The sequence below is a fragment of the Haliotis cracherodii genome, unplaced genomic scaffold (genome assembly GCF_022045235.1).
Source record: "Haliotis cracherodii isolate W230 unplaced genomic scaffold, xgHalCrac1.p SCAF_8, whole genome shotgun sequence".
NCBI lineage: Eukaryota > Metazoa > Mollusca > Gastropoda > Lepetellida > Haliotidae > Haliotis > Haliotis cracherodii.
The window spans coordinates 26,394,790-26,407,329 of NW_027266341.1; the positions used below are offsets into that span (position 1 = coordinate 26,394,790).

Consider the following 12,540-nt stretch of genomic DNA (forward strand, 5'->3'; position numbering starts at 1 on the left):
ATCCTGTTGTCATAATACGATACTGGGTAACATATGATTGGTTGGTTGGTTTGTTGTTTAACGCCGCACTCGGCAATATCCCAGCTATATGACGGCGGTCTGAAAATAATCGAGTCTGGACCAGACAGTCCAGAGATTGATATCACGAGCTTCGATCCACGCATTTGGGATCAATGACATGCATCAACCAAGTCAGCGAGCCTGACCACCCGATCCCCTTAGTCGCCTTTTACGACAAGCATAGTCACCTGTTACGGCATGCATGGGTTGCTGAAGACCTATTCTAACCCGGAATCTTCACGGGTCTGGGGGCAACAAATGAATACCACACAATCCCTACCACATGAACAAGACGACACTAAGTGCTGCGAGCACAATCAAAAGGTTGCTGAACTCCTTTACGGTCTGCCCATTTGTTTCAGTTTTGGTACTTGTGTATATGTTTTTATCATAAAAACTGATACCTCTGTTAAATGTCAACTTGTGGGCGAAAATAAGGTCAATATGTGAATACTTTCCTTTGTTTAACCCATGGAAGTGTACTGGGTCAAGGGACGTGGCATTACCTGGCCGAGAATATAATCGAAACGGGTCCCACATATCAAATTTGAATGTACTTGTATCAGCTGTGGTATTGAGAGAACCCTGCAACAACCTGAAGTGTAGCTCCAGTGTCGACCCTGGTCCCCTCCTAACATAAAGGTCACCAAACAAATAGTGTCCGTATTTGCCAACATAACAATCAAGGCATTCCACTTCAACGTTCGTGACGTCGGAATTATTTTGACCGCTTGGTGGCGCCTTGTCCCATGGCAAAGGGAATGTGCAAGCCGTAGATGAATTTAGCCAAGGCTGATCACCAATCAAAATATCAGAAATATAGAATGAGATAATTTTTTCTGCAATTCCCTCATCCGCTGTCCCCGGTCCATTTGCACTCACAAAGATTCCAAACTCCAAGTCGGGGTAAAGTTCAAGGTAGGTTATGTAAGAATACAAGCCCCCAGTGTGCCTGACTTGTTTATATCCTGGAAAATAAAATACATTGAAATACACAAACAACGTTAATGATACATTAACCCCAGACAAATGCCTGGATCAAGGAATGAAGATTCCCCTTATGTTTGTCGCACGTGATAGTGGTGTACACAAGTTGACAAATCAGTTGATTGAAGATTGAAAAAAATTAAAGTTGACCGTTTGAGTGTGTGAGAATGCACATGCTATTAAGTTTGCTTGTCTCAAATACTTTCTGTGAATATAAACAAAGCCGTTCCTTGACTGTATTGAGGAGTATAGTTAATCTTTGAGACAGGGATTGCATGGTACTGTTGTTTGACCCAGCAATATATCTCAGTCTGTACGGATTTTTATGGGCTTTGGAATCCTTCACAAAAGAGGATGAGCATATCTTCAGGCTTAGAGTCAAGCCAAATGTAGTTGGTACATTAATAACGGATTTCAGATGTTTTACTCAGTTAACATACTGGCCTCATTGGTGTCAGATAAAAACACGGTCTTCAGGTGTACGCGTGTCTGTTTGCATTTTACCATTGGTTTACATGATTATAGAACATAGATCCATGTCCTAGACCAAATGCTTATACATTTGGCTCTTCAGTACATTTGTCCATCGTGCTTACTTAACCAAAGGACCACCTCCTAATCGGCATCAGTCCGGACTAGTACAAGCAGCCACACACACATACACACACGTGCATGCACGTCGCTATATAAGTGCAATAATCTTGGACGCGACGTTAAACCCAATTTCACCTCACCTCACCTAAAGGGGCTAAAACAAGGAGTGGTCGGATCGGAGTCAGTATACTGTGTCTGAGTGGGATATTCATGTTAAACTGCAGCATGGTATCTCAGTGAGCTAGCACTATAAATCGGCATCAGTCCGGACTAGTACAAGCAGCCACACACACACACACACACACACACACACACACACACACACACACACACACACACACACACACACACACACACGTGCATGCCCGTCGCTATATAAGTGCAATAATCTTGGACGAGACGTTAAACCCCATTTCACCTCACCTCACGTAACCAAAGACCACACACGACATTAAATTTAACATGGTGTAAAGTATAAGGCCTTAACAGTGGCCTGTGTACACTCGTTACCATTTTGTATTCCTCTTATTCTGTTTGTCGTTTTTAATTATTTTAAGTAGATGCTGCAGCCTTGTGGATAAAATATTTGTTAGTCACACTAACCATCAACGATTCATGTGTATACAATGGAAACAGCCAATTCTGTGTTTCCCACGGTTTTATGACTTGAATATTGCTTATTTCAGCGTACATCGTTCTCATTCTATGCATGGCATGAATTAATTCTGGATTGTGTCTTACCCTTATAAGTCGACATGAACCATGCATAGCCATAGCCATACTGCAAGTCCAGCACGGGAAACTTTGGCTTTGACAAGGATAGCCTGGTAGGAATACTCTCGTGAGATTTAAATGTCTCCCCAAGTATTTTAGATTTGACCAGTGTTAGGTTGTCCGCTGTCACCCCTTGTCTCAGAAGGAAGTGCATCCATTTAGCCATGTCCTCTGCTGAAGACGCGATAGCACCCGCGGCCTCCGCTGGGTGGAGGCTGTGAACAGTCAAGACCAACAGATAAGAATGTGTTACCAATTACCTCGTCTTATAATGCTTCTATGAGAATCGGGTAGCTACACTGTTTGACCATGTTGATCGTGTACCATTGTGCCCGACTTCGTGGATTGTTGCTCAGGCTTTCAACTACCGTATTCGACGTAATAAGCGCCTAGGGTGCTCTCAAAATTAGAAATGGGGGGTCTTATTTGAATATCATTTTGGTGAAAAAACATTGAAAGATACATTTCGAGGTTTATGCTGACAGCCTGAAATGTTTATGTACGACAGATATTTTTTTCCTGAATTTAATTTCCCATAATTAAGGGTGCATAAAACAAACGAGTGCGTATTATACGCGAATAAATAAGTCTTGTGTACATTGATCAATCGGAAGGGGTGCTAATTGGGATTTTTCACTTGCCAATATCTTAGCAAATGTCGCCGTGGTCGCTTATTAGAGTAGGGCGCTTATTACGTCGTATACGGTAATCAATTCCCTTGAATCGATTATATACAGGCCACCGTTAAAATAGTTGAGTTTCGCTGACTGTGACTAAATGCATTCATTCTATCTGAACCATCCCTCTAGTGCTTGACATCATGAGTTAGGAGTTGAGGTGAGGTGAAATGGGGTTCAACGTCGCGTCCAAGATTATTGCACTTATATAGCGACGTGCATGCACGTGTATATGTGGGTGTGTGGCTGCTTGTACTAGTCCGGACTGATGCCGATTTATAGTGCTAGCACACTGAGATACCATGCCGCAGTTTAACATGAGACACAGTATACTGACTCCGAGCCGAACAGTCCTTGTTTTAGCCCCTTAATGCCGGGCGCCATACAGGGTAACAACAAGTACCATCTTTTAACGTCTTTTGGTATGACGCGGCCGGGGATCGAACCTCGGACCTTCCGCTCTTCGGGCGGACGCTCTACCATTAGACCACGGAGGCGGCCTCATGAGTTAGGAAATGATGACATTATGAACCAACTCAGCCAACCTGATCACCCGATCCCGTTTGTCGCCTCTAACGACAAGCTTGGGTTGATGAAGACCAATTCTAACACGTATCTTCGCAGGGTGTACATATGTACAGATTGATATTAAACATTGTTAACAATAGTTTTTTAGAGTGTTTGTTTCATTGTTGTTTTTACTGATTAATCCTTGATGTGAAAAACATTTGTTTCTCATCCAAATAATATTTTGTTGAAAAAACGTAGGTACGTCAATAACCTTCCACTTGACATCCTTAATAACATTCATAAAGTGAAAACGCATGGTTAATTATCAAACTCAAATCATTAAATGTTTTATCTCACTCGTAAATGGAGGGGTCCGTTAATATGAGCTCATTCTCCACGTCAAAGTAGGGTTTGGCCATTTCTGGTGTCTTCACTGTTATCGTCTTTCCCAGGACACGTGACTGGTTCATTCCCAGTGGCTTGAAGATTCGTTTCTCCAGAGTGGCTTCGTAAGATTCCCCTGACAACACTTCCACAATATGGCCGAGCAGAGCGTACCCCCAGTTGTTGTACTCGAAGGCGTCACGGGATGGTTTAACTTCCGGAAGAAAGCGGAAACGCCTGTGTGCAGAACAATAATAAAATAAATAACAGTTGTTCACCAGATTCGTGGCTATGTTATGGTTTGGAATTGTGACTTCACGTTTCGTCACGTGATATGTATTAACCAATGAAATTTAGAGATTTCATCGATGTGTGGACTTCCATTGCACCAGCTTGGTGTCAGCGAAATAGACAGTCACAACTTTTCATCCAAACACCAATACAAAGACTGTCTAGATATAGTTTAGGCAACAGATGAATTGATGTCCGAGTTATTGCGTGTGTTTTGATATGGTTTATGAAGAGTATCATATTATCGTGCGGGTAATGTTTCATAATAATGATTGCCGAGAGTCAAGAAAATATTATCAGTTAAAATATATAGCAATCGGTTGTATTGAATGTATTTCGTACAGCTTATTAGGCCTTTAATTTGCTAGTTTGTTTACGGATTTTTTTCTCAAAACCTGAAGTCGATGGTCGAAAAATTAACAGCAGCAAAACACTTTCATGTCATTATGTTTGTCTTTTGTGAAAACAGGGTCAGAAGGTATTGAAAAAAGCCTCTGACAAATAAAACAGGAGTTGTGGCTTCAGTAGGGATCCAATCATGCCTCCCTCTGGAATTACAACACGTCCTGGGCCCATGAGGATCCAGGGTAGAACCGATGCTTGCCGTAAAAGGCCACTATGCTTGTCGTAAGAGGCGACTAACGGGATCGGGTGGTCAGGCTCACTGATTTGGTTGATGCATGTCATCGTATGCCATTTGCGTGGATCGTTGTTCATGATATCAATTACTGGACTGTCTGGTCCAAACATATAGCATGAATATTGCCGAGTGCGGCGTTAAACAACAAACAAACTACACGTCCTACTACACAAGATATCAGATATGATTGTATCATAGTCCAACATGGAAAGAAGAGCATTTCCTCCATGGTCTGCGATGACTCGAATTCAAACATGTTAATGTTGGTGTTCACATCCCGAGTCTCTGCCGGTATACTGCGGCGCCTTAATGGCTGGCCACCCGTACGTTCTGGTACAGAACTGAATATACTGGAATGTGAAAGATAACATTTTCTTGATAAACAATAATGTGTATTCTAATGAACGTTTACTTGGCAAATTCAGTTCTCGTTAAGTTGTGGTCCAGTCCCGCAAAGAGGGGCGGGACTGCAGGGTGGAGCCCTGTGCGGTGGGTCAAAAGGTCCCTCAGAGTAGTCTCCCTTGTTCTCTCCTCGTCAACAAATGCAAAGTCTCGACCCAACACGTCCTTCACCTTTGACGTCCATGTTAAACTGTAACAGTTATATACACGAATAACAACAATCATTTACAAGGGTTACTATGAATACTCACTCATACTTTACCACGATGACATATCGACTGTCTCTCTCTACATTTACTTTGACAATGTAACAATTTATATTTTCCTACGTAAGAGAGGGTTCATAATTAGGCTGCTGAAATCGACTTGAACATGTGAATGTGCAGATAGAAGCAACAAGTATTGGGTTGGATTCTGGAAAATACTTACATATAAAAGTTTTAAAATAGTTTTGGTTGTATAATTTTATTTAAGAACGCTGTGGAGTCAATGCCGTTATTTGATACTCGTTTTTACAGAATAATCTATCAAGCAATGAACTTATATGACATTATTTGATACTTGACGTGAATATCCCTCCATAAAGTATAACAAGATATTGTTTCTGGTCATGTGGTAATTATAAGTAAGGGAGAGAATATATAGATGTCAACTTCTGTATTATGAGGAACACAACGTTTCGGAGTATATGATGAAGGAGTAAGCCTATACTCCGAAACGTTGTGTTTCTCATAATAAAGAAGCTGACTTCCATATATTCTCTTCCTTATGTGAATCATTTCTAAATGCCTTCAAAGACCTATTCTCAAAGTGTCTAATTAGATTTTAAAGGGAACACTCGCTCACTCACTTTTTCATTTGAAAAGATTATTTGATGACTGTGTTTTTAAGCTTGTACCACCCCTACTTTAATTTATTCGATAAGGAGGTCAGGCAATTCCGACTGTGACAAGCATCTCGACAATCTACTTCCATGACAGGGCCACGCAATGTCGACTGTCACAGTCGCCTCGGCAGTCTTCTGCGATGGTACTGCTTTCATTAAATCAATGTAAAGCGAATTTCTAGTGGAACTTATTACACACACGGTAATGCGGGAGCTTGAATTTAACCGCGTGAGAACAAGAATATCCCTAAAAGTAAACCTTTCTGCCAAAAAGGAATTTGGTACCTGGCGTAGGAATTTAAATTTGTTGGTTTTAATGTCGGCTTGCAAACTATGGCAGCAAAAGGCAAATAATACGTTGATGTTTATTCCCAGTAAATGATATGTACCACCCCAAAGAACACAAGCATGGCAACCAATTCATCATGTAATGCCATTCTTTATTTTTATCGTAAAATATATTATTCTTATACCTCACGAACATTGCAAGTTTTCCTGGAATGTTCCTATTGAAATATTACGTCACAAAGTTAGTGATTAATCAGTTGGACAGTGACATCAAGTAATATAGTTCCAACTGAAATTTCTTTTAGACAAAGATTTGCCGAATCTTTGACTATTATTTTGATGATAATAACAAGATTCATGGCGTACTATACTACATTGCATACTACTCAACAGGGACCAAGGCTATAACATAACCCCGGCGTACTGTCAACTCATCAAAGACCCCAATCAGTCATAATCATTTTGTTTATATTACTGGCTTCACCCTTTGGTTATATTACTGAGTTCGCCGGTCAGTATGTTGACGACCCTTTTTGTGTACACAACAGGCTTCTCCACTTCAGTGTAACTATATCCGATATCTACTCTACTGTACAAACACTGACTCCTACCTGTATATATACTGGTCAACCATACTCTGTACGTAACATTCTTGATAACAGTGTTAGAACCTTCACCGAAACGTCGCTCCTAGTTGTAATAAAGAAGTTGGTTATCCATATATCTTATCCTCAGTACTCCAACTTCTAAATGCCTCTCATAGAAGTTACTACATTCCAGCAGTGTTTTAATTCATGTGTATTATTTGATCACTTTCGTCATTTTCTGCAAAACGGAACGTTGACTTCGTCTTTTCGGAGATAGGCCTACGTGGATGTGTGATTGGTGTTGGTGTCTCGGTTAGATGTCGTCACTCATGTTGTCCTTTATTATGAGTCCCACTCACTTAACCTCTCTCGCCATTTCTAGCGGTATTATATATGCTTACACTTTCATGGTAGATATCTAACTTTACTCGAGACATTATAGAAAATAACATATGAGCTACAAGGAATTTAACGAGGTATGAACGATCCGCAATTCCAAACACACTGACTTATCGTTTATGGTACCAATGCCTATGTATTCACTCGATACGTAACTTCGGCTCCCTCCTGGTCTAGAAATATTGTAATAAAGTAACATTGCCAGTTGAGTAATAGGTGGAATGTATCATTTATGTGTATTTATGACATACCTTCCATTACTTTCATCCAACATCATGGCCAGGAGGGTACTCGTGAAAGCCTTGGTCACAGATCCAATACCAAATAAAGTATCCTTGGTGACGTTCACTCCTTGTTCTATGTCCGCCTTTCCGAACTCCCGTGTCCACGTCTCACCCCCCTTCATGACAGCCAGGGTCAGCCCGGGGACCTGTCTACACCGCATGACCTCTTCTACAAACATTGCCACCTTACTTGCCTGGTCATCGGAGAAAACCTCCGCCGACCCCAAGGAGATAGCGGACATGAGCAGCAGCACTGACATACCCCACATCATGTTTCAAAGTTCTCAAAGGACTGAACGGCTGAACCTCACAATATGGGTAGGCCTCCACCTAAATAAGCCCGCCGAGAAAATAATTGATTCTGGTAAGACGCGATATAGAATGAGATGGAATATGAGCTGATATAACACACAGCAACAACAGGTCACATGTGCCGAACGCGAGATGCAGGGACTTAGGTTGTTTGAACACGTTCCTCCCGACCATACCCTCATCAACAGACTCGGTATGTTTTACTTCAGATAGAAAGGAGACTCATACCAGCCGTACTACGGTGATGTATGACAGACGTGGGATAGTGAAGAGGTCAGTCACTGATACAGTAGTGTGAATCTAGTATCAAATATATCGTTGGGATGTGTCGGGTCGTGGTAATTGTAGATGAGAAGTTTTAGAGTCTCTGAACGGCATCTAGAAGTGATACACATAAGGAAGAGAATGTTATTATGAGGAACACAACGTTTCGGAGTATATGCTTACTCCTTTATCAGGTGAATAAAAAATCGGACCAGATGAAGGAGTAAGCATATACTCCAAAACGTTGTGTTCCTCATAATAAAGAAGTTGACATCCATAAATTCTCTTCCTTAAGTTTTAGAGGTTGTTTATACTTATAGATAGCTAGAATTTTTACTTGTAAACTTAGTCTAAGTAAATCTCTAAGTGTCCAAAAAATGTGTTTGTTGTTTTACGCCGCAATCAGCATTATTCCAGCTATATGGCCGTCGTCTGTAAATAATCGAATCTGGACCAGATAATCCAGTGATTGACATCATGAGCATCGATCCACGCAATCGGGATCGATGACATTCTTCAACCATGTCAGCGAGCCTGACCACCCGACCCCGTTAGTCGCCTTTCACAAGCTTAGTCGCCTTTTACGGCAAGTATGGGTGGCTGAAGACCTATTCTACCCCGGAATCTTCACGGGTCTCTAAGTGTCCAAAAGGCTGTATAGTATTACTTCCCCAGAGGTTTTCTTTACATTATTTGATGTCAGGTTAGAACGATTCTTTTATACGCATCTTAGATTTGAGGGATCAATAGATTTGAGAGCAAAGAGAAAATTCACCGACTGGCTTGTAATGATCGGACCACAGACACCCAGTGCTTCAGGTTTTAGTGCCTGTGGCTTGTTCGTAGTGTTGGATACCATTATAACTGACTGAATATTATCAATTCATGGATCTCTTCTATGTTTGTTTTTTTAGGGGGGGGATGGTCGGGTGGCCGAGTGGTTAAAGCGTTCGCTCGTCACGCCGAAAACCCGGGGTCGATTCCCGACATGGGTACAATGTTTGAAGCCCATTGCTGGTGTCCCCCGCCGTGATACTGCTGGAATATTGCTAAAAGCGGCGTAAAACCATATTCACTCACTCACTCACTATGTTTTGGACTTCTTTGACAGGTGGAGATCAGAAATAATTGATAAATATATTGAAGAATTGTGCTGTTTAAATGTTTCCATCAAAATTCATACTATTGGTAACAATTCCAGATATAATCTTTATAGTGAATATAATTTTTTTTTGGATCTAGTGTCTTTATGCAATAAGCGAATTAAGACATCGAAATATTTTCGTGATTTTTAGAGGGGAACTATTACGATTGAGATAAAAATGAAGGAGGGTGGTAAAAAATCGATATATGGATGACATGATACGATTCCGACAATATCATGATCACGTGTTTATGAATAACTATCAAATAGTGATGATACCAGATGTTCGCGAAAAGGTGAGCGTATCCTGCCCCACCGGTTGCACCGTCACAAACACATGCAATGGCAAGTTATTTGTTCAGGAAATCCACGGACCTTCTATTCAGAGGTCGGACGCCCTGTCCACATGACTAAAGAGGTTAACACCGTCAGCAAGCTGACAAGGTAAGGATGCCATCTGTGGGATGACGCCACGCATTTGTTTGCTACATAAAGCATTTGTTTGTCTTGAGTATCATGTTTGACTTCCGCCCCCATCAATATGATATAACAGAACGTTTACTCAGAATCCCATAACTTCCCTAGGAACACTTTGACATGTGCAGAACGTCACGACTCATGAACAGATTGTAGCAGTTTCCTTTTTATTTAAATATTTGTGAACAATGTATCAAAAAACATAAACAAACAAATAAAATGCAGCATACAGTACAATTAAATGTTTTCGTAAGTTTTTTTGCATTCAAAACACACTAAAGGGAAGGGGAACTCCTATTTTTTTAATTATTTTTTAAATTTATATCGGAAACAGGGACTGTTTCCAGTCTAATAGCCTAAACAATCCGTAAAAGATCCATTCATTTTCTGAGGGGTAATAGGGTCACAGGCATTGCGATCGTTGTTATCATAGCAACTGGTCATAGAAGAAAACCTTAAACATATTAACTTTATTGCCGAATTATATAAAGCCGACATTCGTCTTTTCTTTTGGAAGTAAATTGCTGGTACAAAATACTTCTGTACCCTCAAACACTCAAGCACTCGTACATTTTTATTGCACATCTACTGAAGCGTCAGTAGTCACAAGTTGTCTCTCTTTGACCACTAGACTCATCACGGGAACTGCGACGGAAACAACTTCATAGTGTTTGTCAACAAACGACACCGTTGAGTGCGTTTGGTCAACGTTGCTTTGAACACTACTCCTGTCATTTTATGACGCGTCAGCTTGATTTCTGGGGAAATCCAAAGTGATGCAGAACTTTTACGTTGCCGCTTTGCTGCAAATCCCGAGCATTGTTATGGTGCTGACAATTATAATCTGGGAGTATCAGGATTCGAACCAACCATCAGAGATTTCTGGAAAGCATATTAAGGTAGGCAACTCTGCACAGGGAATTTCAGCGCCATGGTTGAGTTGGTCACCCATGCTCCCCGAAATTGATGAATCGCAACATGTTTCAGATATTACACTGAACATTATAACGCATCTTACCTGAAACTTATTGTCAATAAATAAAAACGCGTTTGTCTATATCAGCAGCCCAGTGGTACAGAGTTCCGCAAATAAGTACGCAGAGTTGCGTCCCTTCTCTGCGCTAGGATCCACTGGTGATGTCTTCGAATCTCGGATTAGGTCCGATTAGGATATTTGATTCATTGATTTAAATCTGTTTCAGTTTAATTATCATACAATGTAATTAAAGGGAGAGCATTATAAGGACGATTGGCAGTCCTACCAATTTTGAGCTGAGTCATTCAAAACTACACTAGGTTTGGTTTGTTGTTTAACGCCGCACTCAGCAATATTTCAGCTATATGACGGCGGCCTGTAAAATAATCGAGTCTGGACCAGACAATCCAGTGATTGACATCATGAGCATCGATCCACGCAACTGGAATACGATGACATGCATCACCTAAGTCAGCGAGCCTGACTTACCCGATCCTGTATGTCGCCTCTTACAAGTAATATCATTGCTTTTTTACAGGATGCTGACGTCACTGTGGTTAGAATAGGCCCCCAGCAACCGATGCTGGTGATACGAGGTGATGAAACGGTTTGGTGGTGATCATTAGGCTCGGTGACCTGGTTGATTGCGTGTCATCGTACCTTAACGGCGTGAACTGTTGCTCATGACATCCACCTCTAGTCTGTCTGACTCGATTATTTCCGGGTCATTACGGTCATGATGTTGGAATAATGACAAAGGCGTTGAACAACTGACGGATAATAAAACATCTACCTCCTTGGGACCCGGAAAACGGAAACGCTAATGTGAAACTAACTGTGAACGGATGGTCAGGTTCTCGGAAACTGTTCATAGCGTGTCATTGTTTCCCGACGGCGTGACGTTGCTTATAATATCAACCACTTGTTTTATTCATGGGTTGCTGATGATCTATTCTACAACGGACATTCAGGGGTCGGCTATCTATGAATGTACAAGGGTACATGTAAAATCATCAACAGGTTCTTTCTGAACTGTACACACTTTTCTCACTCATGAAAGTATGTGTATTGTTTTGAAACAACAAGTGGTAATAACCAAGCGGAATTCCGTGGCTAGAATTGATCCACAGCATCCCCCGCTGGTTGTAAGAGGCGACCAAATAGCTCGGGAGGTCAGATAGTGCAAGGCCGTAGTTAACTTTTTATGACAGGGGGGTGCTAATATTTGTACAAGTACGTCTTGTCCCCAACTTGTATTTTCATGAATCAAATCTGTTTTCTATAAAAAGACACAAACGCGATGCATCAATTTGTACTGCCAAAAGAGTCTGTGAGTGGATGTTGTTTACCGTCAGTAATATTCCATCTAAATTCCGACGCCCTGTAAATATTCAAGTTTGACAATTCAAACAAGTGGTTGATAGCACTGTCCACTCACTCAGACAGGTCACATAGCAACCATGCGAATATCGTTTTGGTTGGCGTTTAGGACATATAATTGTTTGTTGTTTAACGCCGCAGCAATATTCAAGCATATAAAGCGTACTCGTGACATGTGTTGCCCCCAAATACCACTGTGAACACCCGGGGAAGAATAGGTCTTC

General features: G+C 41.2%; 1 protein-coding gene across 1 annotated transcript; it reads right to left on the minus strand.

The window, feature by feature from the left end:
• Positions 1 to 336: 336 nt before the first annotated feature.
• On the minus strand, positions 337 to 8,035 carry LOC139450675 (uncharacterized). The gene is made up of 5 exons (XM_071232472.1): positions 7,731 to 8,035; positions 5,330 to 5,509; positions 3,960 to 4,223; positions 2,383 to 2,630; positions 337 to 1,028 (listed from the first exon to the last, which is right to left on the minus strand). Exons 1-5 carry the CDS (start codon positions 8,033 to 8,035, stop codon positions 337 to 339), a joined length of 1,689 nt encoding a protein of 562 aa, XP_071088573.1.
• Between the last annotated feature and the right edge of the window lie 4,505 nt (positions 8,036 to 12,540).

What these genes read in the sequence shown, in the direction of transcription:
- LOC139450675 (XM_071232472.1), bottom strand. Translation starts at nt 8,035, where the DNA reads ATGATGTGGGGTATGTCAGTGCTGCTGCTCATGTCCGCTATCTCCTTG. An exon ending in TTGGATGAAAGTAATGGAAG is followed by an intron (nt 5,510 to 7,730) that starts GTATGTCATAAA and finishes TAACTGTTACAG; the next exon opens with TTTAACATGGACGTCAAAGG. An exon ending in ACGGACCCCTCCATTTACGA is followed by an intron (nt 2,631 to 3,959) that starts GTGAGATAAAAC and finishes GACTGTTCACAG; the next exon opens with CCTCCACCCAGCGGAGGCCG.